The 24,232-nt window shown below is 41.4% G+C and overlaps 1 protein-coding gene across 6 annotated transcripts in view; it reads left to right on the top strand.

Annotated features, from left to right (window-relative positions):
* The window catches only part of RPS6KA5 (ribosomal protein S6 kinase A5), a 171,402-nt gene extending 147,773 nt beyond the window's left edge, over window positions 1-23,629 (top strand). For all 6 annotated transcript variants that reach the window (XM_072839685.1, XM_072839684.1, XM_072839686.1 and 3 more), the window contains 9 exons: window positions 528-689; window positions 1,867-1,992; window positions 2,379-2,512; window positions 3,186-3,279; window positions 6,936-7,106; window positions 10,839-11,030; window positions 18,443-18,602; window positions 20,159-20,322; window positions 21,766-23,629. In XM_072839685.1, coding sequence (XP_072695786.1) covers window positions 528-689; window positions 1,867-1,992; window positions 2,379-2,512; window positions 3,186-3,279; window positions 6,936-7,106; window positions 10,839-11,030; window positions 18,443-18,602; window positions 20,159-20,322; window positions 21,766-22,005 — 1,443 coding nt within the window. In that variant the 3' untranslated portion in view covers window positions 22,006-23,629. The remainder of the gene's footprint in view (window positions 1-527; window positions 690-1,866; window positions 1,993-2,378; window positions 2,513-3,185; window positions 3,280-6,935; window positions 7,107-10,838; window positions 11,031-18,442; window positions 18,603-20,158; window positions 20,323-21,765) is intronic.
* Window positions 23,630-24,232: the final 603 nt, after the last annotated feature.

The raw sequence follows: 24,232 nt of genomic DNA, 5'->3' as shown, positions 1-24,232 counted from the left end.
AAACAAGTGCATGATTTATAGTGAGTTTTTATTTTCTGATCTGTCCAGAGGACCAGGAGGGAAACCAAGTATAGGCAGAGAGTCACTCAACATTGCCTCTAGAAAACAGGAATATTCCTTTAGAATTAATATTCATATCCATAGAGCATTGAAAAGCCCTTTATTACAGTTCAGTTTTGTTTTGTTCTGGCCTCCTTTCTCAGGAGGGTCAGGACAAAAATAATTTTTCTGTTATCCCTAGGGTATCTCGGTGCCCCCCAGAGGACCCAGCAAGACCCCACAGTGACCAAGGGCAGTCTCATCTTTCAGCATTGGCTGGAGCAATCAACTGCAGTCAGAAAATGTGCTCATGCTTTAAAAAAAATAAATAACCCACCATATTTCTAATTATTGATTGGCAATATGTGTACTTTCCGTATCAACCAATGAAAACCGGAATCTGTCCTTGTTATTCTTAGAAAATTCTCAGAAAATACTCCAACTTTGTTGGTTTCTACTCTGTACCAATTTTCTTTTCTCTGTTTTAGAAAATAAATTGGGATGATTTAGCCGCCAAAAAAGTGCCCGCGCCATTTAAGCCAGTCATCCGAGATGAATTAGATGTGAGTAACTTTGCAGAAGAGTTCACAGAGATGGATCCCACCTACTCCCCAGCAGCACTGCCCCAGAGCTCCGAGAGGCTGTTTCAGGTAATCTCCAAGAGTCTGTTCATGCACAGGGGCCATGTGTGCTCAGAAAAAAAAAAAAAGAAAAAAAAAAAAGACTAATTTTCCCATGAACATGTTCTTGGCATCTTAAAAGCAAGATTCTCTAATCTCTTAAACATAGAAATACTGCACATTATCAACTGAAGTTTATGGTCTGTTACATATTGGATATTATGTGTTTTTTTATATATAAAGAAGTGCTGATTTTTTTCCTTGAAATTTCATTTCTGTTCAGGCTCTTTTATAGAAAAATACAATGCTACTGTATTTTACCTCTATCCATACAAAATTTTCTGCAGTTCATTAAAAGTATTATCTGATTCTTTATCTTCAGCCAACAATTTTAACTGCTTTCCAACTCCTGAAAAAGATCCTAGAAAAGATTTTATACTTAGATCTTTCTCAGACTTGCAGTAGACTCACTGTCAAATGGCATCAGAGCTTTCCTTCTTGAGTCCCAGAAGGATCCCATTATGGCCTCATCTGGTCACCTGGGCTGTGTCCCTGGCCCTTAATGACCCAAATGTGTAGTACATGGCTGGGTACATAGTAGATGTTCAAAAAAACATCCTTCGAACTAGTGAATGTTCTAGCTTGAGCAGATTAATCATCTATCCCGATGCCACTTTTGGTTCAGGCCATCATTCTGCCATTTGATTTTATTTCTTTTCCAAAACTCAATTTAAAATTTGAGTCAAATTTAATAATTGAGTCAAATAACTGCTAACTTAGAAACTAACTGTAGTGAACCTTGCTACAAAACAGTAGCCCTTGGACCACTTTGTCTAATGCCTTAAACTCTACCTTTTTGAGAAGTTAGTTGTGTTTTTATAAGCGAACTTTTATCAGCAATGCAAAAGAATCGCAGCTGTGAGTCAGATACTGGGGGTAGATTAGGAAGTAAGGTTTTTCTGCCTTTAATTTTGAATCGGTTTAATTCTACCAGAAGATGGCATTATCTCCTTCTGAAAAGCATTTTTCTATTGATGTGAAATCACCTTGCATTTTAGATCACAAATAAAATGAGATTCATCTTAACACCTATTTGAATGTTTTTCATTCTTTTTTGTTGATTTAAGGAAAAAATTGCTACAGTTTGGTCTGTGCTAACCTGAAAAATTGCAAATCCTCATTCTTTACTCTTCCTTTTCTTTTGAAGGGCTATTCCTTTGTTGCTCCTTCCATTCTGTTCAAGCGTAATGCTGCTGTCATAGATCCTCTTCAGTTTCACACGGGAGTTGACCGTCCTGGAGTGACAAATGTTGCCAGGAGCGCGATGATGAAGGTATAGATGTGGTCAATGAGATGACATAGTTACGATTTAAATACCAACACCAATTAACATTGTCAAGGCCAGTGAACGTGAGACACTTACCATTTGACTAAGATGCAATTTTAGGAAATGAGTAAGTGGAAATAGCAGCATTTGCCCTAGAGAATTAGTCATATCAACTTCAGTGAACTCCTTTTTGCAATGATAACAAATTATCTATCTTAAAAAGTTATATAGATGAAAGTAGAAATGAGCTAAAGCAAGATGAATCTTAGAAGATTATAAATGTATCCCACACATATTTATTAACATTGATAATGTTCTTTTACCCACAATGTTATTTATCCCTCTGCATTCCTAGTATTTTCTGAAGTTAAGTGATGTTGGTTTCTTATCAGGACTCCCCCTTCTATCAGCACTATGACCTGGATCTGAAGGACAAGCCACTGGGAGAGGGAAGTTTTTCAATTTGTCGGAAGTGCATACACAAAAAAAGTAACCAAGCATTCGCAGTCAAAATAATCAGCAAAAGGTAGGACCATTTCTGGCATTCTTTTGTATGGACTCATCCTGGTCAATGAATTCTGTAAATTAGGATTTTTATTTTAAAAGCAGTGGTTTCTTGTAAGGCTTTTCACCCATGAGTTTAGCCATTCAGCTCATTAGTTGATCCATTATCCTTCTGACTCTAATAGATGTTTGCTAGTAAAGTAATCCATTTGAGACATAAATCAGTGTGACAGGCTTTCGAGGTTACTGCGAGAACATTTTCTGTGGCGGTGGCAGTCAGACTTGCTCAGCAGCTGTTGCCGTGCCTAATAGTTATAGATTCGAGATTCTTTTTTTTTCCTGAAATGACTTAGCAATTTGCCGGTAGCTTTGAGAGCCAGCTCATTGTTTTGGAAACACATTATTACCTCCATGATTATGTATTCTTATTACCAAAATGTCAGGGAAGTAAGGCATCCATTTCTTCATATGATTGGCTCTCTTCTGACTCAGAAATAATCGTTGTCTCAGGGATAATGCATTACTTGTTCTGGTGGGTTGTAGGACTCATTGCTGTCAGAAACCTCGCTGTGAGACTTCAACAGTTACATTCCAAATACACAGTAAATAAACACAAAATTCAGGTTGGGATCATCGGGACATAAAAACTTGGTGAAGAGGTGTGTATGTGGAGGCTAACTGCTTTTGTTTTGCAGGATGGAAGCCAATACTCAGAAAGAAATAACAGCTCTGAAGCTCTGTGAAGGACACCCCAATATTGTGAAGCTGCATGAAGTTTTTCATGATCAGGTATTTCACACTATTTTGCTGTGCAGACTGATTCCCATAGAGGGTTCTGTTTCCCACCAGTTTTGTCGGTGCTGCCGGGTCAGAGTCAGGGATGTGAATGTGACCCAGCCACTAGAGAGGGCAGAGAAACTTCTTACCCATCCTTCAATCCGGTGCATCCTTTCACTTCTGCTCTTCTCACTCAGGAGTGGGCGCACATGACATGGACGAAGGACGGCGGGCAGGGGCCAGTGGCAGTCTCACAAGCCGCTTGTCAACACTCCAGCAGCTACTCACCATAGTGTGATCACTGGACAGTTCTCAGGAGTCAATTAGTTATCAGCCCTCCCCTTTCTTTTCACTTCCAGAATAGACTTTAGAGAGTCTTAAACCTAACTAGTGCAAGCTGGAGAATAAAGATGAACCAGGAGGGCAAAGGTCCTCCCTCTCATAGTACTGCAGAGGGCATATTCTGCCCAGACCTCAGGGCAGGTCACACTGACCCCTCTTCTCCTTGTCCTGCTTTCCAACAGGAACCCTGTGCAGAAGCATGGAACTCTGCATGTGGGAGGAAGGCCACTGGATCAAGTCCATGTCTCCTCAGTCCCTCCATGGCCACCTTCCATGACAAAAATTGCTCCATTACAGTTAACTTCCTCCCCAGGACTGGGTGAGGTGACACAGTCCCACTTGAGACAACATGCTGAGCAAAGGAGCCAAAACCAATCCTGGATGTGGCTTACCCTAACTTTACCAAAGAAGAAACAGACTCAGAAGGATCAGGAGCATCTAGCCGGGAAAACCTGGACTCTGGTCCTGGGCTGTCCCCACGTGCTGCTGTAGCACCATGTCCTGGGCAGTCCATGGCCTGGTTCTCTACCATATACCCAGAGTTCCCAGAGTGCCATGGCCAGCAATGACACATCCTAACCACAGTGACTGCTGTCCTTTATTATTGCCTACCTTATGAGGTCCAGGTACTATACCAGGTTCCACATGTGTTATTCAGTCCTTAGAATAACTGAAACTCACAGAAGTTAAATAACAGGATTTCACCGTTTGTAAGTGGTAATGCTGGGCTCTGAACCCAAGCATCCAGCTTCAGAACAAGCTTTTAATTACTCTGCTCTGCTGCCTAAGGGGAGGCAGAAGCATGGAGTAAGCACCCAAAGATGACATTCTCATCTCCTGGCTCTTTGGTTCTCATAGACAGAAAAATGAGTATCTTGGGAGTGAGGACTTGGAGGAGTTGCTCTCAATGCTCCTCTACTGCCTCTACCCTGTTGGGCTATCCAGTTACAGTGGAGGTAATGAGTCCCCCATCCACTGGAGGTACTTAAAAAGAGCACATCATTGGTCATGGGATTGGAGGATGACCTTTGACCCTCCCCCTCTGATTTTGCACTTGTGCACACTTACGTCCCAGCAAAGACATTCAGTGTCTTATATTCAGGCAGATGTCAGATCTCAGGAACTGCATCCCTAGTTTTTTACTTATGCCACAGGTTAAACTTATTATTTGCTATTTTTATATTAAGGAGTTCCTGAAGGATGCCTGAATGGCTCAATGGGTTAAGCATCTAACTCTTGGTTTCCTCTCAGGTCATGATCTCAGGATTGTGAGAGCCACACTGGGACATGGAGCCTCCTTAAGATTCTCTCTCCTCTCCCTCTGCCCCTCTGCATTCTCTCCCTCTCAAAAAAAAAAAAAAAACAAAAAAAAAAAGAGTTGCTGAAAATAAGTTGTCTCATGATGTAATGCTATATATACCGGTACAGATATATTAAAATATATTATCATTCTGCTGTTGATACCTTGAGTTTTCTGTGTAGGTGACATAGTTGCCTAGATCATCCCCAGGTGCACACAATTTTCTCTTCAGCTAATGGTGAAATCCATTAGGGTGGGTCTTTAGCCTCCAACTCTGCAGCCGTGGAGTTCACTCAGTGCATCATGATCTGTACTCGTTTCCTATTGCTGCTGTAACAAATGACCACAGCCTGAGCAATACCAATTTATCATCATGCAGTCTGGAGATCAGAAGTTCAGAATCAGTCTGACTTGTGTAAAGTCCAGGTGTCAGCAGGACTGGTTCCTTCTGGAGACTCTAGGAGATAATCCATTTACTTGCCTTTTTTAGCTTCTGGAGACTGCTCACATTCCTTGGCTTGTGACCCTTCTTTCTATCACTCCAATCTGTTTCCATAATCCCATCCCATACTGTTGGCTCTGAGAGATAATTCAGACATGCTTCCCGTGTCAGCACCCTTAATCACATCCTAAAAGTCCTTTTACCATAGCAGGTAATGTTCACAGGTTCTGGGGATCTGGATATGGACGTCTCTGGAAAGCCATCATCCAACTGTCTCATATACTTTTTCTCACTGTTATCTATTGTATTGGTAAGGTCCTAAAGTTCATCGAGGTTAAGGAGCATCACCAGGGTCATAAATAGAGTCAAACCATGTTTGACTCTAAAACCTCTTTTAAACCACTTACAGGTATCACCCTCTATTTTTTCTTTTTAAAGCTCGCTGGCATATGCTTGTCACAGACTTTCCACTTTGACTTTATCTGTTGTATGTACAAACTCAAACTATTGGAGAGCAATTCTCTTATTGAAAGAGTTCACCTTTTAAAATTTGTCCAGTATGTACAGGATAATTGCCTTTCTATAAAGGTTCTTTCTTTCTTTCTTTCTTTCTTCTTTCTTTCTTTCTTTCTTTCTTTCTTTCTTTCTTTCGTTCTTTCTTTCTTTCTTTCTTTCTTCTTTCTTTCTTTCTTTCTTCTTTCTTTCTCTCTTTTTCTTTTTTTCTTTCTTTCTTTCTTTCTTTCTTTCTTTCTTTCTTTCTTTCTTTTGAATTTTGCTAATTCAAAAGGAAATGTATTTATTGAATAGTGTTGGTTCTGTGATACATAGCACCTGAATCTGTTCTTTGGGTATCTTTTTTTAAACTACATGCTTGTGTTCACTTGAGAGCTGATACAATCCCTTTGCTTTTTGATTGCTCCTGTGTCATTTTCTTTATGGACTAGTATACAAAGCATAGAAAAGAAGTAATTTTTAAACTATATAGTTAATGATAATGCCATTGATAGCTAAAGTAATCATTTAAAAAAAACAAACCCTGCATTGAGCTCTGGGTACTTGACATGGATATTAATAAGAAACCCTGAAACTAATCCCCTGAGCTCTGACAAAGGTTTAGAGTGCCCTCATGAAACAATACCTTTTTTAAAAGATAAATTTGCCATTCACTGGCTGGGTCAGGCCTCTTGTGGGTAGTTGCCCATACTCTGTCATTAATCTTCTATATCGTTTAAAGCCGATGATTTCACATTCTTATCAGCACTAGGTCACACTTTAAAAAGAAAGATACATAAACTTGATAGAGAGGGTTGGAATGGAATTCAAATGAAAGAATTAGTCAAAGAAGAGATATATAAAGATTTCACTGCAGCACTTGAAATTTTCCATTACCAAAATAGAATTCTAAAAACACCACATTATCCTTCAGTTCTTCCCTCTACACTAGTAAGGATTGCTGTTGATTATTTTAACAAGGGATTATCCAAATTTATTGGTGATAGTTAATAGTCCAGGAATGCTTCATCTGTAAATACACTTCTCTTGGTGAAAGCTCTCTGCACTATTCTTTTTTTTTTTCCTTTCTAGCTTCACACATTTCTGGTGATGGAACTTCTGAACGGGGGAGAGCTGTTTGAGCGCATTAAGAAGAAGAAACACTTCAGTGAGACGGAAGCCAGCTACATCATGCGGAAGCTCGTTTCGGCTGTCAGCCACATGCATGACGTCGGCGTGGTGCACAGAGACTTGAAGCCCGAGGTATCGCCCCTGTCACTCAGGCTGTTCCTAAATATTCCCCTGGGACCTGCAGGCTTCTCTTGCTTTGTTTCTTGGGGCTTTCTGCTAAATAGATACTTGCAGGGCACCTGGGTAGCTCAGTGGCTGAGCATCTGCCTTTGGCTCAGGGCATGATCCCAGGTCCTGGGATTGAGTCCTGCATCAGGTTCCCCACAGGGAGCCTGCTTCTCCCTCTGCCTATGACTCTACCTCTCTCTCTGTCTGTGTCTCTCATGAACAATTAAATAAAATCTTAAAAAAAAAAAAAAAAAGATACTTGCAGATATCCCATTTCTTGGATTTTTTTTCTTTTCTATTTTAGTCTAAATAAATTTTTTTTCTTTTCTTTTTCTCTTTTTTTTCTTTTTGCCAGCAGATCATCTTGAGGTTATATTTGTAAGTGTGAGAGCCTTTTATGGAAGAAATACTTTATGCAACAGTTGTGAGCTAAAAATAGCAATGGAAATGTTTTGTAGCAGAAAATAATATCCTTTCTCTATGTGTACCGTTTGAGAGGGATTTTTTCAAATGATATTTTGTGAAAGCTTATTTTTCATTTTTGTAATCAAAGTGATTATCTCATGAATAGCAATGTATATAATTCTATTATGAATATTTAAACATAAAAGAATTGTCTTGGTTTAACTAGTTGTACAGTCCTTTTATGCGCTTCTTTTTGCTCATGTATGATATTTATAGGATTGTGTAGCAATGCGGAAGCAGCAGCTTTTTATATATTCCTACTTTCAAAAGGTTATTAAAGAAGGTTCTAACTCCAGAAAGCCCCTTTTTAGTATCAAAACTATGAAAATTCCCCCCTTTGAGGAAATCATCAAAATAATCATGAAAATTGAAAAACAAAACCCAATAATTTATGAAAGACTAACAATGACTCATCCTTTTTCATTTGCAAAATTATACATATTTCCTCTTTAAAATAGAACTTCATTTTTAATAGCCACGTGATTATAATGCATTGCCAAATTTATTTTTAAGTAATAATTTCTTTGGAGTTTATTTTTTGTGTTAAACCACAAAAGAATATGTCTCTGAAAGCACCGGGTTTTTTTTTGTTTTGTTTTGTTTTTTGTTTTTTTTTTTTTGCCTGCTTAAGTATCTTGATCATTGATAGGAAGAGGATGTTTTAAAAATAGAATTCTGTGCATCCAGATATAATTGACTGATTCTAAAACATCTGAACTTCTGGCTGTGGACTTCCTATTACTGTTACTCATATTACTAGTAATTAATCAAAAGTGAATTGTTTTATGAACTTGCAACTCTGGTAGCTCCCCCTCTGCTTCCTTCATCCGAGTTCTCACTCTCCTACAGAACACCCACTGAAAATATGGTACTCTGTACATCGGAGATTAGAGATCTATTTTTAAATGTGAAAGCACACCACTTAAATGTTTTCTTGATAGACAAGGAACAAGCATGTAATTTTTTTAATTGAAAAGATCTGTTCCATGACTGTATAGAATTCATTTTCACATGTTTTATTCTTTGATAACTGGCCATCTGTCATCCCACGAGTCTCAGATGAGGCAACTGTCCTCTCCAACAGAATTTAAATTTGCCTTCCTATTTTACCGATCAAAAAGATACTTATGTTGCTTAATTCTTCTTGTTTGTTACAAACCTTTTCTTTCAAATAATCGTTTGAAATGAAGAATTGTCAGATTATTTAGGAGATTCTACTACAGTTATAGCCCTAAATCAAAATAGATTTTGGAGAAATGAAAATGTGCCTTTGTACTAACATCTCCATGATAAAATAACTTTCACTTGGTCTTTTAAATGGCAGAGTATATTATTTCCAGACTAAAAGTTTAATACCTTTCCCATTGATGTCATATTTTAAGATCCGATTATATATTTTTTGGTTGATGTTTATGTGGCCTTGGCTTTCTGCTTAGGCAAAATCCTAAATTCTAAGTGAGAAGCAGACAAATTTAGAAGCTGGCTAACACATTCTTAGCGGGCTGCTTTGTACTTTTCAAATTGGGCCCCATACTCTTGAAAGATTAAGAAAAATTACATCAAATTAGTTTCAAGTGGGACTTGAGATCAGGCTGAAAGGCAGTTGCTTCCTGCCACTCCTGCCCTTGCGCATCCAACTCCACTCAGAGAATGGGAGCGGGAGGCCGCGTCTCCTTCACATCAAGAACTGCTGCTAAGGAAGTCCTCTGCCTGTCTTAATATAGAATAAACTGAAGTCATTTCCCAAGGCTTAGCAGGCTCCATGAGGACGAGGGCCAGGTGTGCTTCTCATGCCTCTGTGTTCATAGCACAAGGCTTGCGCTGCAGAGGGGCTCGGGAGTCGTTTGCTGAAAGACTTCTCCCCAGCTCAAGCGGATGAACCCCAGCTGTGACTGGGGTGTTGTGAAGCCTTACATTCAGTTATATCCACATTTTAATTCCATCACAAATTCAGGATCAAGCATTGTATGATAGAACATTTAAGAAAACTCTTTAATATTTTTGCTTTTCTCTCCTCCCACATTTTGCATTTTTAACTTTTGAATGGAAGGTGTAGAAGATTTTTCTTTGTATGAATGATGCTTTCTGCGGTGTCCTTTATTTTAGCTGGAGTAATAGTAACAAACAAATGATGTTCCAGATCTGAGGGATAATTTAATAAAGATGTCACAGGTTTTGTCAGGATGTCTGAAGACAGTATAATCAGATTCACTTACTGTGGGCACTAGCTTGATAATAAAAAGGATGACCATGCATCAGACTGTTAGCATTTATTAAACATGATAAACATAAACATGAGAACAGTAAAGCCTTAGTGACCGAGAAGGCTTGGTGATGAGAGATTCAAGAGAGCACTGTTTTCTGAATAACTGAGGGATAATATCCATAAGCATCAAAAAAATGTTTAATTATTAACTAGGAGAAAATATTTCTGAAATATAATGTATGTCTTTACCATGTCTTCTTTTTTTCTTTCTTTTTTATTTTTTTCTATTTATTCAAGTAATCTCTACACCCAGCGTGGGGCTTGAACTCATGATCCTGAGATTAAGCTTCACATACTCTTCCAACTGAGCCAGCCAGGCATGCCTACCATGTCTTCTTAAATAGGATGTAGTAGATACAGTTATATTTTTTTATGACTGTATTCAATGAGCAGATATGTACCAGAGCACCTACTAGATGACTGTACCAGGTTTTCGGAATAGAGTCATAAGTAAAGTGGACACATAGTCCCTGCCGTTAGGGAATTACTGCCTAATGGGGAAGAAGACATTGAATTGATAATACCAAGATGCTAAGTACCAGAAAGAATAAGAAAATATAATAGCAGAAAATAGAAAAAGTTCTAACTTGAGTTTGGTGGTACATTAGAGTGGTTGTTTCTCAAAACACAGAGTAGGTGTATGTGAACCAGGTCAGAAGGGAGGCTGATAGAGGAGGTAGAGGGCAAACACTGTGAGCAAGAAAAATGTAGACAACGGCTCTGATGTGGGAAGAAGTGTGTTACAGTTGAACAATGTTCCATAAGACATTATAAAATTGAAATAATACAAAAAAACATAAGGCAGAGAACAACAGTACATTGACATCCAGCTCCCAGACCCTCCGCATCAGACCTCTCTCCGTGTCGGAATCCAGTATCAGCGTGTAGATAGTGTTACATAAATGGCATCACCAAGTCTCAGGACAGTTTCATGTGAGACTAATTGAAATGTTTGTATCTTGCAGAATTTATTGTTCACTGATGAAAATGACAATTTGGAAATTAAAGTCATCGATTTTGGGTTTGCACGCTTAAAGCCACCAGATAACCAGCCTCTCAAGACGCCTTGCTTCACCCTGCACTATGCGGCCCCAGAGCTCTTGAATCATAATGGCTATGACGAGTCTTGTGACCTCTGGAGCCTGGGCGTCATCCTGGTGAGTTCTTTTCATTAGAGCCACTAAACCTAGTCACTTTCCGGATGCCCTCTTGCCTGTCTCTCTCTCCCTGCTCTTTTTCTTAAAGTTGTGGGAAAAAATTGACAAATTGATTTATTTTCTGTACAATGAAAGATCTGACCCAAGACAGATCTTTCCCTTTTTTAAAATTGACATTGGAGACAATATAGGAGTTTTTATTTTGGTTTATTTTGAAATATTGAAGGCACTGCATTTTATGTGCATGAAGAGTTTATATAGTGTTTTTCTTTTTAAAAGAGGCAACAGTATATTTTCAAAAGACAGGCATATTGGATATAATGTGAAAATAGCAAAGTGATTTATTAATAGGAAAACATTAAAAAGTACATTCTGTGAGATTTTCAGACTAAAAATGTAATTATAGAAGATAATTTAGGATAAATTAACAAATTAATAGGTAAGCGAGAAATATTTAGAGTAACTTACAGTAATCGTAAGCATGCTTTTCACAAAATGTCCTTGGCTGCCATGATCAGAAACAGAACATTAAAGCTAGAAAAACCTTGGCATGTTTCTTCTCAAAATAGCTTGACTTTTTCTGCATGTAATTTGTAATGCATAATCTTAAGGGAAGAAATTTCAGACAAATACAGAAAGATTTGAGGAACAAGTGAAATCACTCATAATCTCATTGTGTGGAGATGATGTGTGTGAGCTCCCTGGCTCCTAACACCCCCGCCTTTACCACCGTGTTATATGTGCTGTCAGCTATGTGGGTTTTTTTTAACAAACAAGACTATATTACACATGTGGTTTGGGCCTCCAGCATTCATTTAACCATTTCTTTACTAATGAGCAGTCCGCGTTTTCCAGTGTTTCACTAATTACAAACTACACAAATCAGGGTTGGTTTTTTTTTGTTTTTTGTTTTTTTATATATGTGGCTGCATTTGTCTCATTATTTCCTTGGAATAGACTCCTATGAGAAGGGCATGCACATCTTTATTTTGACATATATGCCTGGATTTCCTTCTAGAAGGAAACAGATCATATTCTCATCAACTGTATGCGAATACATCAGATAATATCAATTTCAGTCTTAAGTAACTTCCTACTGTTGTAATTTGCATACATTTCTTTGATGAATATTTAGTTTTGAGCATCTTTTCATGTATTTGGACATTTGTATTTTCTTTTATATGAATTGCTGTTTTTGAGCTTTGCCCATTTTCTTGTGGAGAAATTTTCCTTGTTTTAAAGCTCAGTGAAGGATTTTAATCCTTTGTCTGCCATTGATATTGGAGATGTTTTTTCTGATTTGTCATTTGTGTGAAAACTTTGTTTATAGTAATATGAGATTTTCTTTTGAGTTTTAAAAGGATTTAAATGGAGAATTTTTTATCTCTATGTAGTAAGATGTCAGTCTTTTCCTTTATGATATTTGATTTCAATGTTAGATTATCCCTCCACCCCTACCCCAACCCAAGATTATAAAAACACTCTCCTAAATTTTCCTCTAGAATTATATTTTATTTTTATACTTAAATCTGCACTCCATCTGGGATTTATTTTGGTGTCAGTTTGTATTCCCCCAGAGGCTAAGCCAGTTGTCCCTGCAGGATGGTTCTTCTTTTATTTTTAAGCTTTATATGGTTTTCTTTCCAGCAATTTTAAGTCATCATTTATAATTTTCAAACTAAAATTAAATATTTATGAATAAGATATTGTAAATAAAAATAAACAACTAACTTCTATAGATTTAAGAGTTTCATTTAAGGACTTAAACCAATGACATTTTCATTAGCATTCTCCTAAAAAATTAATCTAAATAAAAAGGAGCTTTCCAATTTTGGCAATAATATAAAATTACCCCATGTAAAAGAGCCTTTACTTTAAATATAGGTCAATAATAATTGTCATGCTCTTTAACATTTTAAAAGACCGTCTTAGAACGCATGGACAGGTATGTTAGAACTTCTGAATGCATGTCTATGGAAGTAACTTTGTGTGATTGCATGGATGTGGAAGCCATGCTTCTCTCTCAATCTGCTTGTCAAGTTGTTAAGACAAGCAGGGAACAAAGAACAGCTTAACTGATACCACAGGAGTTCAGTCACAATATCCAGACTGTGGAAAGTTCTACAGTACAAATAACCCAGTATCTCCTGTGAGAAAAAAGTCCGAGAGCCTGTAGATTAAAAGACACTTGTAAAACAGTATTTACACTGACTTGAATTCTGATTCAAGCAAATTCTAATTACAATTCTATTTATTAAATTCAAACTCTGAGTCATACAGATGTAATTATAATAGATACCTGCAGTGTATGTGATGCAGTTGGAGAAATCTGAATATTGATTGAATACTGAATGATATAAAGGAATTACTGCTAATTTTTTTAAGGTATGATAATGGTGTGGTTGTGTCTTTGTGCCTTTTAGAGATACACAATGAAATACAGATGAACCAAGTTCATTGTGCATTAAATTGTCACAGAAAAACAGAGTGCTTTGCAAGCCTTTCCAAGTGAATGAATGCATATCTCCAGAAGATCTAGATACAAAGCCTTAGTTATTCCATAGGAAGCACAAAGTTTATTTGGAGTCTCCTAATTTGCTTTAGAAATCTATGGCCTTTTGGAACACCAGGCTGGCTCAGTTAGTGGAGCATATGACTCTTGATCTCGGGTTGGGAGTTCAAGCCCCACATTGATTGTAGAGATTACTTAAAAATAAAATCTTAAAAAAAAAAAAAAAAAGGAAATCTATGACCTCTTTGTGTGTTGTATCTAATAAACATGAATGTGGCTATTATAATTTGAAAATAATTTACATTTCTCCTCTTGAGTAATACAAATACCCCAGGAAGCTGCATCCAATAGTCTCATATGGCTCATCTGCCTCATGTATATTGTAGTCCCTATCTGAAACATGCAGGACTTTAATTAAGATAGAGCTTACACAGTGTCTTAGCTTGGTGCTGCCATAACAAAATGCCACCGATTAGATGGCTTGAACAACAGAAATTTTTTCTTTCACAGACTAGAGGCTGGGAAGTCCAATACCAGGATGCCAGCAATGTTGGCATCTGGTGAAGATTTTCTCCTTGGGTTATAAACAGCCACCTGTTCTCTGTATCCTCCCTCACATGGCCTTTCCTCAGTGAGTGTGCTTAGAGAGAGAGCATGACTGAGCAAGCTCTCTGCTGTTCTTTTTATAAGGGCGCTAATCCCGTTGGATCAGGACCCCACCCTTACGACTGCATGTAACTTTAATTACCTCCAGATAGACCCTATCTCTAAAAATACTCACATTGGGGGTTGGGTCTTCAACATATGAATTTCTTTTAAAGATTTATTTATTTTAGAAAGAGAGAGAGTGTGTGTGTGCGTGTGTGTGTGTGCAAGCATGTGCTTGTGAGCGTGAAGGGCAGAGGGAGAGGGAGAGAGAGATTCTCAAGTAGACTCCCCACTGAGGGAGCCTGAAGCAGGCTCAGTAGTATACCCAACTTCACTCTTCACTCTCCATATATATATATATATATATATATATATATATCTCAATTAGCATGTTTCAGAATGCTCCAAACTGGAAACAAATCAAATGTTCATCAACAGTAGAAAGGTATTCTAGTCTGGGGTCCTCAGGAAGCAGAACCTGAAGCTAAGGTATGTTTCCTCGTGTTCCTAAGGAGCAAAATCCCAGGGAGAAGGAAGAAAGCAGAGAAGGAGGGATTGCAGAAGTACACACCTGGGTTGTCACTTATTGTTATCAAGTGCAGCTGATCACTTGAGTTCATGAACCAGGACCTCTAATGAAGCAAACCCTAAGTTTGCAGGGACAGAAACTTGAGTTTTATAAGTGGGCCATGTACCCATAAAACCTAGATATGGGAGATGGGGTGCCTGGGTGGCTTAGTCAGCTAAGCATCTGACTCTTGATTTTTGGCTCAGGTCTGATCTCAGGGTCGTGAGATCGATTCTCTCTCCCTCTCCTCTGCCCCCGCTCCCTACCTCCGCCAACTTGCACATGCTCTCTCTCCCTCTAAAAAAGAATCTAGATATGGGGGACCTGGCACCAGTGGATCATCCATTGGTTCAATGTTATTCTCAAGGACGGAGCTCCAACCCCACACGGTATTGTCTTGAACAGGTGGCTTCACTGAGTTTTTCATGTTCTAATAGGACCATCTATCAACCAGACCCAATTTCCTTTCTTTCCTCATCAAGGAAAAGTCGTAGGGAATTCCTCCTCAGTGAAGCCATTGGCTTGAGTTGAGGAAGAAGTGTTGATGCAATAGAGATAGGTGAATATAACTTAACTCCTGCCTTTTGGACCTCCTGGGGCTGATTCCAAGTGAGCCGTGTCCACAGTACACTGAATTGCTGCTGTGACTCTGTGAATGAGCACAGCTGCTGATCCTAGCACACAATGCACTGCTCTCGGTGTCCCTTCTGTGGGCACTCATGGTCTACTAGGAAGCAGTAGCATCCAGGGTCTGTTTTGCAGATGGCAGTTCTCTGCCACAGGAGGCAAGAATGCCAGCCCAGAATCCTTCAGTTCTGCTCTGCAACACTTCTCATGAAGTTGCCAAAGACTCCACACAGCATTCTTATCTTGCACAGATACCTCTAGCACAGTCGAGTCAGCCAGATCCCATGGCCTAGGTAGCAGGACGACTTGTGCTGCAGCTAGGACCTGCTGCAGAACCCTCTTTACTCCGGGCCCCCCTTGAACCTGGTAGCCTTCCCAGTTACTTGATAAATGGATTAGAGCAGTATTCTCGAGAAGAGCAATATATGCTGTTACCAAGATCCAAAGAGTCTTCTGCCTCTTTCTCGGTGGTACAAGGTATAGCCATTTGTCTTTTGGGGAGAAGTCTCTATGTCCCTAAGCACTGGAGCTCTAAAATCTTTACCAATGTGACAGTCTGCCGAAAGTTTGTACAGTCTATCCACTGCATTCTGGCATCCGTGTGCTTGAAGGCACCTAGGATACTGCAGTTCCTACTCACCGGGTCTCAATGAAGATGTCAAAACAGAGACATCAGAACCCCAGCACGGGGTTCCTGAGGATGCCAAGGTGATCGAGGTCCTAACAGACTATATTACAGCAGAGCAGGAGAGTTCACACAGCTCTTGGACAAGACAGTGAATGCTATCCTTGCCATGCAAAGGCTTACTGCTTCGATCTTTCCTATTGATAGAAGTCAAGAAGAATCTGTTGACCAGGTCAGTGGGTGCTTATCCATGCCAGCACGGTATTGACTTGTACTACATTGAGCCAGGGCCTGCGGTGCCTCTGGCGTGTACACTATCCGCTGTTCTCAATTCTTCCTCCTCAGGGACTGCACTCTTTAATTGTGTGTTAGCTCTTGCTTTAGACTCTGCTCTTTGGGGGAACCCAGGCTAAGATAGTTGGCGCCGGCAGTGATCTGGAAAGTGGACTTTGAGGAAGGGGCTTTCAAGTTGCATGACTGGCTGTTCTGATTCCCCCACTTTCCGTCAGGAATGGGGTTCCTACTGCCTTCCAACTAGAGAAAGAGGAGGAAGGAAAAAAGAGTGAAGTTGGGTATACTACTGAGCTGGCTGCTGCTCCTACCAAGTGCAACGGGTTGCTCAATCCTGTTACATTTATTGTAAAGATGAAGAAATAGTCTAAGGGAGCTTAACTAATTTGCCCGAGCTGGTAACCAAAAAGCTAGAAAATAGAAGCTAGTAAGTGAAAAAGCAGTGGTTGGAAGCCAGGTCTGTGTGACTCAGAAGCTCATGTTCCCCTCCTGCCACGTGTCTTCTCTCTGGAGTAACAATGGCAGATGGTGGGAGGCCCTGGTTACGCATCCTGGAAGGTTACACGGCAGGGTAGGTGGGCCTTCGCCGGCTCGATAGAAAATGGCCTTCTGAGGAGACAGAATATCTAGGGCACAGTCGGGGAGGCCTAGGGCCTGTGGGTGGGGAGCGTGGGTGGGAACTCGGGGACCTTAAGGCCGAGCCGGACGGGCAGTCGAGGTGCCGGGTCAGGGGCGGGAAGCTGGCACCCAAGTCTGAAGAGGGAGGAGAGACGTAGGCTGTGCCAGCGTCACTGTGTGCAAAGGACAAAGGAGAACAGACTCAGGGAGGTTCTGGGATTTTCTGAAACTGTTTTGTCATTGTTCTTCAGGCGTCCACACCTGTCCCTCCTTAGAACAAATATCTTCATGTCATGTGGCTCCAAGTCAGTAACTGAGGTCTCTTCTCCTTGGCGTCTCCATCTGAGGGAGCAGAGGTTTTCTCTTGGGCACGGTTTTCTTGTACAGAGAGTCCCAATTCCCGCCCAGAGCCTCCTGGTGTCTGGTCACCTCAGAGGGTCCAGGTTCCTTCTCCTCTCTGGGGCTCCGTCCTTCTCACCCGGCATTTGTTGACTACTCTCCTCTCTCCTGCTTTCCCCCCTTTTGATGTCCTTTTTATTATCCTGTCTGGGAGCTTCCATCCTTTCTGGGATCCAGTGTGTAAGAGCAGTATCCCCCCCCCCCCAAAAAAAAGAGCAGCGTCCCCCTCTTGCCTTTGTGAGGGTGAGCCTGCCTGTCAGACTCATGGCCGGAAGAGAAATGGCAAGAGTCCTAGGTCACAGGGACTTGTCTGTGGGTGTGTGTCTCCTCCTGAAGGCTGGGCTTGAAATGGAGACCATCCTCCTTGTCCCTTCCTGACTGATGCTGTGGTGAGCTGGCTCCCACCCATACCAGCACTGTCTCCTCGCTGTGCAGCGCATCTGTGTGGTCTGCGCCCCGCCGCCCTGCCTTCACCCCTCCGTGGCCTCTGGGTCTCTCAGGGAACAGAGAGGAAACCTTCTCCCAGAAGTTTAAAGCTTAAATCCAGTCTCTGCTGCAAAGACAAGCCTCACTTAGCTTTTTCAGTTTTTCTGTTGACTTTTTAAAGGGCAAAAAACCTCAAACATAAATTTTTCAAACACATGGCTACAGTGAAAACAGGTGGTTGTAGCAAATTCATCATATTTAACGCGACGATGAGAGAAATAAAGTGGTAATTACAATCAAAACAGGAGGGCCTAACTTAAAAATGTTTGAAGTTCTTAACCACAGTTAATCTCCTAAGGAAAGGGGGTGTGGTATTGAATGGAAAACTAAACAAAAAAACAATTACTGAGGGGTTCGGCTATCTCTATTTTCTACTATCTTTTCTGAAGAACATCCTTGTTTGGTCCTTGCTCTTTAAATTTTGATGTAATAAGCTGTCTGACCTCTTCACAAGGCCTTGAAATGTGTTGGTCGCTTCAGTGGTAGAAGTCTACATGACCTCCTCAACCCCGGCATGCTGGTTGTAGGAGCCGGGAAATATGTTGATGAAGTGAGTAGTGAAGCTCCCAGCGTGGCTTTGACCGTGACTTTGGCAGACATTCTCTTTTCTTCCCTTTCTTTTTTTTCCCTCTTCATAGTACACGATGTTGTCAGGGCAAGTTCCCTTCCAGTCTCACGACAAAAGTCTGACGTGTACCAGTGCAGTGGAAATCATGAAGAAAATTAAAAAGGGAGATTTCTCCTTTGAAGGAGAAGCCTGGAAGAATGTATCCCAAGAAGCTAAAGATTTGATCCAAGGTAAGACTCTAATGAAAGTTCACACCGTGTAGCGACTGAAGTGGAATCATACCCGCTCACCTATGGTTGTTGGTTGCTCAGGGAATTCACGTGTGTTCTAGAAGGTTTCCAGGTCACTCTGCTGAGCCTTAGGAACGCTGTCCCTTATGAATCTTGTCCACATCCAAGGGGTCCACAGGATCTCACTCTAACACCGCCCAAATGAACTGACACTGTGTTACTGTCCTTTCCACCAAATATGCCTCCACCCACTCCCTTCTCCACTGCCAGGTGGCCAGACACTTGGGTGGCACTGTCCGCCCCCCACATCCTCACCCTCAGTCCCTGGGTCCAGCGTCGGTCCTCACCCACCTCAGTCCCCAGGTCTGGTGTCAGTCCTCAACCCACCTCAGTCCCCAGGTCCATCATTGGTCCTCACCCCCCTCAGTCCCCAGGTCCATCATTGGTCCTCACCTCCCTCAGTCCCCGGTTCCAGCATCAGTCCTCACCCCCCTCAGTCCCCAGGTCCAGCGTCGGTCCTCCTCTCCCTCAGTCCCCAGGTCCATCATTGGTCCTCACCTCCCTCAGTCCCCGGTTCCAGCGTCAGTCCTCACCCCCCTCAGTCCCTAGGTCCATCATCGGTCCTCACCCCCCTCAGTCCCCAGGTCCAGCATCGGTTCTCACCCCTGTCAGTCCCTGCTCCAGCGACAGTCCTCACTGCCCACTCGGCCCCATTCATGCAGCCGCCATCGGTTCTCTCCTCAGATCCCAGGCACTGTCTCCATTTTCTCACTGCCTGATGTCACCTGTCCCTTACCAATCAGCAGAGTGACCTTCCTCATACCCAGAGGTGACTATGCCTCTCTCTACTAAATATCCTTCAGAGAGGCCCCATTAGCCCCCGGTCAGACTCCATGGACGAGCACTGGAATTTTAGGGCCCTCCAGGCCCTGCTGCCTGGGCCTCCTGTGAGCCTCGCTCTGCCTTTGAATTCTTCACGTGTGCCTGCGCTCACATTCCTGCATGACTTCACGCTTGCTCTCTGTAATCCCTGGGGCACCCCTCTTCATGGAGCCCACTTGGGCTCATCCCCCAGGACTCATGTTCTGGAAGCCTTCCAGGGTGCCCACCCTCTAGTCAGAGCCTCCCCTTGGGCCACCCACACCCTGTGCATGGGGACTGTCCCCCAGTGCCGTCAGAGTTGGGTTTTGTCTGCGTCTCCTCCTAGCTCCTCCTTGGGTCTCCATCTCCGTGTCCCTGTTGCCTTCCTGCACTCGCTGACTTGGGCATGGTGTGCATACAGGAATGAAGTGCACCTGGCACCCTGTTCATAGCGACCTTGCCCGTGGCCACTGGGAGTCTATGTGTTGGGTGCTGATTCCCTCCTGATTGAGAAGCCGGTCAGCCTACAGTGGGCCTTGTCATTCGGGTTCAGTGTTTACGAGGGGATTTAGATGTATGAAAATGTAACTCCCTTTGTGGGAGGTTGAAGCCTTATCCAAATCACTGTGTCACATGAAGCTACCTGAGATTGATGTTTGAAACAAATCATAAAAACATCTTCATTATTCCCATAGGACTTCTCACAGTTGATCCAAATAAAAGGCTTAAAATGTCAGGCTTGAGATACAACGAATGGCTTCAAGATGGCAGCCAGCTGTCCTCAAATCCTCTTATGACTCCAGACATTCTAGGATCTTCAGGAGCTGCTGTGCAAACCTGTGTGAAAGCAACTTTCCACGTAAGGCCCTGTGGTCCACACAGGTCGGGCGGGTGTGAAAAGGAATCAGTGCATTTACTCCGTAACCTCCAAGGCACACTCTTAGTAGAATATTTAAAATAATGTGTTCTTCTAGGTGTGTTTTTATAAATCCTTCTGTGATATAAACACATTTATTAGCAGAAAGTATGTGGGGGACTGGAGTCACTGCTACCCCACAGAATACGTGACATTCAGGATGAGTTTGTGAGATGAGACAGTAGTTTGATATTTGAAGAGTTGAAAATTTTCAGTAGATAATGAAAACAATATGCATTATATTGGAGCTTTTATCTCTCGAATAGGCTAAATAATTTTCTTTAACAGCCGTAAATAAACATTAGGAACTAAGGCACGTGTGAAAGTCCATCATTCACTTAACAACCATTTGTGCATAACCTGTCCTAGAGACTGTGAGGGATAGGGAGTAAGATTAGGCGCATTTGTGCCAAGCAGATGCAAATACTTTAAGATAATTGTATAAGGAATCGATGAATCAGGGAGAAATAAATTACCTCTGAAGGGATTAGCTCGAGAGAGGAATAGGAATGGCGTTTCTTCTTCAGCTGCAGAAATGGATTAAAAATTAATGAACTAGGATGCGTTGAGGTGTGAAGGGATTAACTCTTAGAGTTTGTATCCCCATCTTCCCTGGTGACATGTGATGCTAAGCCGTGAAGAATAACCCTGGTGACACCCAAACTTGAGGCAAAGAGAAGTGGGCACAGGCAACTGTGAGGAGAAAGCAAGGCCGAGGTGGGTGGAGCTAACCCTCTCTGTGTAGATGAAGTACTCCAGACACACCCCAAGTACCCCGGCCTGGAAGTGGAGAGGAGGATCCAATGTGCTCTGTGTGGGCATTTTGTGGTCAGAATCTTATTTTATTTTACTTTTTTTTTTAAAAAAGATTGTATTTATTCATGAGAGACACAGAAAGAGAGAGGCAGAGACACAGGCAGAGGGAGAAGCAGACTCTCTGCGGGGAGCCCGATGGGGGACTCCATCCCAGGACCCCGGGATCACGACCTGAACCAAAGGCAGACGCTCCACCGCTGAGCCACCCAGGTGCCCCCATGGTCAGAATGTTAAATCTGAGACACTGAACTAGTAAAAGTAATGGGGGTTGAGAGGTTAGTGGTCTTTATTGAAAAGTAGCACTATTGAAGTACTTCAATAGCACTATAGTAGCACTTCAAAAGATTTATGAGAACCCTGAGTCCTAAACGGCCCGGCTGGTGTGGTTTAACGAGAACCCCCCCCCCTTCCCATGAGCCCTGTACCCTGCCAGCAGGTTTGCACACAGTGGTCTTGGGGACTTGGTTCCAGAGCCGTGTGGCCACAGCAGGTTATCTGCAGGAAGTCACAGCTGCCAGAAAAACCACCGTCTCTCTCCCTTCACGGGGGCTCCCTTTCTCTCTCCCCTAGGCCTTTAACAAATACAAGAGAGAGGGCTTTTGCCTTCAAAACGTCGATAAGGCCCCTCTGGCAAAGAGGAGGAAGATGAAGAAGACCAGCACCAGCACGGAGACGCGCAGCAGCTCCAGCGAGAGCTCTCACTCATCCTCGTCCCACTCCCACGGCAAGACCACGCCCACCAAGACCCTGCAGCCCAGCCACCCCGCCGACGCCAGCACCCCCGACGCACTCTTCCAGTTCTCAGACTGAGCAGTGGGCCAGGGGAGGTCACCGCTGACCACCCCGCCCCGCCAGGGCCCTCAGTGTGCCCGAGGTCACCTCTCACGCTTTTAAAAACCTGTCCTGTTGGTCTTTGGAATCTGCTTCTTAGGGAGTTTTTTCAGGAAAACCCAGTATGTTCCCCTCGTCCCAAAGCACTGGACAGAGAATGTTACTGTGAATAGAGCACCCTGTTATACTGGTTAGTGGCCTAGCACGACGCCAACAGGACTGTTCTGGAAAGAGCAGAGGGTTTGTCCGCAGATCTAACTAGGGACTGCTTAGGTGTGAGCTGCTTACTGAGTCGGTCGCAGGTTTTCCAGACATTTGCCAGCAAGAGTCCCTTGTACTGTGATGGTGACACTTTTCGCTTTGCCTTGTGGCCAGCGTGGGTTTTTAAGAGATTTGCACCCCTCCAACAGGGATTTATCAGAGAAAAAGGCCTGACAGTTTTCAAAATGAATCTGTAGTGAATTTTATGTGTGGCGTACACTTACTTCTTGAGAGAGGATTTTAACTTATTGTCTTTATTTTATGGTTACATGTGATGGTGACCTGTTATTATTAATCTTTTTCTAAAAAGTAAAAACAAAAAAACAAAAGCAAAAACAAAAAAGTGCAGGAACTTAAGGTCCCATGCTCTGTTATTTGGGATCCATCTGAGATGCATGCTAAGCTACATATGTTTTTAATTTTGCACTGCTCTTTCCTGGCAGTTTGTTTTAATGGTTATTGCAAAATCTTAAGGTACATGTCTCTGTTTTAAGTAATATTGCACTTTATAAGAGAATATGGATAAAGCAAACTATTTTATAAAGTGCACTGTTTAAAGCATATGTACTGCATTTTTGCCAGTTTTTCCATTATCCACTTTAAATTTGTTCTCACGTCCCTGTTTCTACTTTGTTTGCACAAGTGGAATGGGCATATCATTAGCCAGTTAGGCACCGATGCGAAGAAAATCTAAAGGGAAATTCTATGAAACACTGTGCTTCACATTTGTACACTGTGTTGTGCTACAGGGAGGCGTGCCCTCCTGTAGTCGTATATTATGTACATAATATTTTAGAATCATGACTATGACTTGTCTTGAAATTTTTCTGTTAAATTTTAAATCCAGAAAGCATATTTTATAAACTTATGCAGAGCACTTTTATTGCTCCAAAGCTCTGAATTCCTACAGAAAATAAGTGCTATGTGATGAAGACATTTCATTGAAAGATTGCTGCATTTTTGAATACAATTAATTCACTCCCTATGCAAAAAAAGAAGTGATAGGATTTGTATGTTGTATTTTCTTTTAAAGCCATCACATGAAATGTCAGGACTGAGAAAAGTGATCTTTGCTATGTTTACAAGAATCATGCTTAAAAAGATAATGCCCTACCTGTTTATTTTATAATTTTTGTTAATGGTAACCTCTTGAGCATTGGTTTGGAATTTGGGCATGATATTTATTTATTCCTTTCTTGAGATAATAGCAGCATTAATTTCAACCAGTTGTGAATACTAAAAATATTGCGCTCTATGTAATAGTAGTATATTTATTACTAAATCAATGTATATATTAATAGCACAGGCAAATTGCAAATATTAAAATATTTTCAAAATATCATATTATTTTGTTCACATTTTTGTCCACAATAGTTATTGGAAATAACTCTTTATATATTTCAGTGGCCCAGATGGCTCTATAATTCTCATGAGTCAGTGAAAGTTTTGTGCTCCTAGCTATCTTGTCTTTCTTTCCTGGTAACGCTGGAAATTATTACCAACCTATAGCAAATTCACAGAACATGATTCCATCAGGCTCAGTGCTATAATAACCAAGAAAATGTCCATTTATTATCTATAATTATATTGAATAGATTTGGAAAGGTGTGAGTTAGCTCTTTGGGTCATTTTTTAAACTGTGCAGTCCTAGTAGAAAATACTAAGTTGTCAAGTATAAACCAAAGGGGCTTTGTTGCTAATGGAAAATGATCCAGAAAAATAGTATACTCTAAGGATTGATGATTTCACTGACTCCCGGGTAATTAAATTGAGGGCTTTTCTTTTCATTTACTCTCAGTGAAGGACCCAACAGAAAATGGATGGGTCAAAAAAAAAAAAAAAAAAAAAAGGGCACAGTAAGAGGAGAAAGGAAAGAGACAGCTAACCCATCACAGTGAGGCTCCCTGAATGACCTAGAGTGGGCGTTTGAAAGAACCTCAAAAAC

Source organism: Canis lupus, chromosome 9, assembly GCF_048164855.1.
Source record: "Canis lupus baileyi chromosome 9, mCanLup2.hap1, whole genome shotgun sequence".
In the NCBI taxonomy this organism is placed as follows: Eukaryota; Metazoa; Chordata; class Mammalia; order Carnivora; family Canidae; genus Canis; species Canis lupus.
This window is presented reverse-complemented; position numbering and strand designations above follow the sequence as displayed.